General features: G+C 51.0%; 1 protein-coding gene across 1 annotated transcript in view; it reads left to right on the top strand.

Moving 5' to 3' along the window:
• pmpca (peptidase, mitochondrial processing subunit alpha) overlaps positions 1–1,163 on the top strand; it is a 17,341-nt gene that overhangs the window by 9,972 nt on the left and 6,206 nt on the right. Inside the window, exon 7 of the mRNA XM_048613418.1 lies at positions 496–679. Within this exon, the coding sequence (XP_048469375.1) occupies positions 496–679 (184 nt within the window). The remainder of the gene's footprint in view (positions 1–495; positions 680–1,163) is intronic.

Raw genomic sequence — 1,163 nt, 5'->3', positions numbered from 1 at the left:
GACAGTGCGGCGCTCCCTCGGCGCTGACCCTCTGACAGTGCGGCGCTGAACCTCTGACAGTGTGGCGCTCCCTCGGCGCTGACCCTCCGACAGTGCTAACCTGAAACTTACTGAATCTGAATCCCTTGCCTTACTCCTTCGCTGCACTCAGCCTAACGACAGGAAATGTTTTCTCTTGATTGACCGTGTCAAACCCTTACTCATCAGAAACATCTTGAATAGATCGTCCCTGAATGTGCTCACTGTGAGGGAATACCAGCCTTATCTATGCACCCCTCAAACACCATCAATTGTTCCAGAGCTGTGGCCTCCAAATCTGAAGACAGTCCAGAGGGAATGTCACCAGAATCTTCTAAAAGTGGTGCAGCGTCTGTTTCTCATCCTGCCCCCTCCATGACAAAAGGAGCCTGTTTCTCGTTTTGGGGTGTAGGTGAGTGTTTAACGGGTGACTGGGGTTGGAGCAGAGAGTGAATGGTTTCTCCTTTCTCTCACCAGGCAGCTTACCAGGACAATACGGTGGGGCTGCCCAGGTTCTGTCCTGCAGAGAACGTGGAGAAGATCGATCAGAAGCTGCTTCACTCGTTCCTGAGGAATTACTACACAGCAGACAGGCTGGTGCTGGCTGGAGTTGGAGTTGATCATGACCAACTGGTGGAGCATGCAAAGAAATACCTGCTGGGTATGGTGGCTGCTTCAAGCACATTGCTGCTGAGCTTTTATTGTCAGTCAATCAGAGAGGCTTTGCAAGCGCCAAAATATCAAACCTGCTCCAACAGCCAAAGCACAAGAAGCCAATCAGCCGATTGTGCACAGGCTATCTCATTTGCAGCTCTACCCCCTGCTCTTTGCCCCATTCAATTAGTTTCATTCGCCCTTTCAGGCAGCATGTTCCAGAGCAACAGAGCTTTGGAAGACAGAGCCCCCTCTATCAGCTGATTGACCATCATCACCAGTGGATTAGTTATTCCATTAGATCCCTTCAGGATGGTCAGTGCCACTGTTTAAGGGAGAACATCAACTCTCAGCATCGGTTCCACTCAGTGACGTGTAAGACATACACTCCTCAACTGAAGATCTCTTCTGAAAGACATAATGTCCACAACACTGGTTTTCTCTTGGCGCTGACCCTCCGACAGTGCGGCGCTCCCTCGGCGCTGACCCTC

The sequence above is a fragment of the Rhincodon typus genome, chromosome 28, assembly GCF_021869965.1.
Source record: "Rhincodon typus isolate 14 chromosome 28, sRhiTyp1.1, whole genome shotgun sequence".
Classification (NCBI taxonomy): domain Eukaryota; kingdom Metazoa; phylum Chordata; class Chondrichthyes; order Orectolobiformes; family Rhincodontidae; genus Rhincodon; species Rhincodon typus.
Note: the sequence above shows the minus strand (reverse complement) of the source record. Positions and strands in the feature narration are given on the sequence as shown.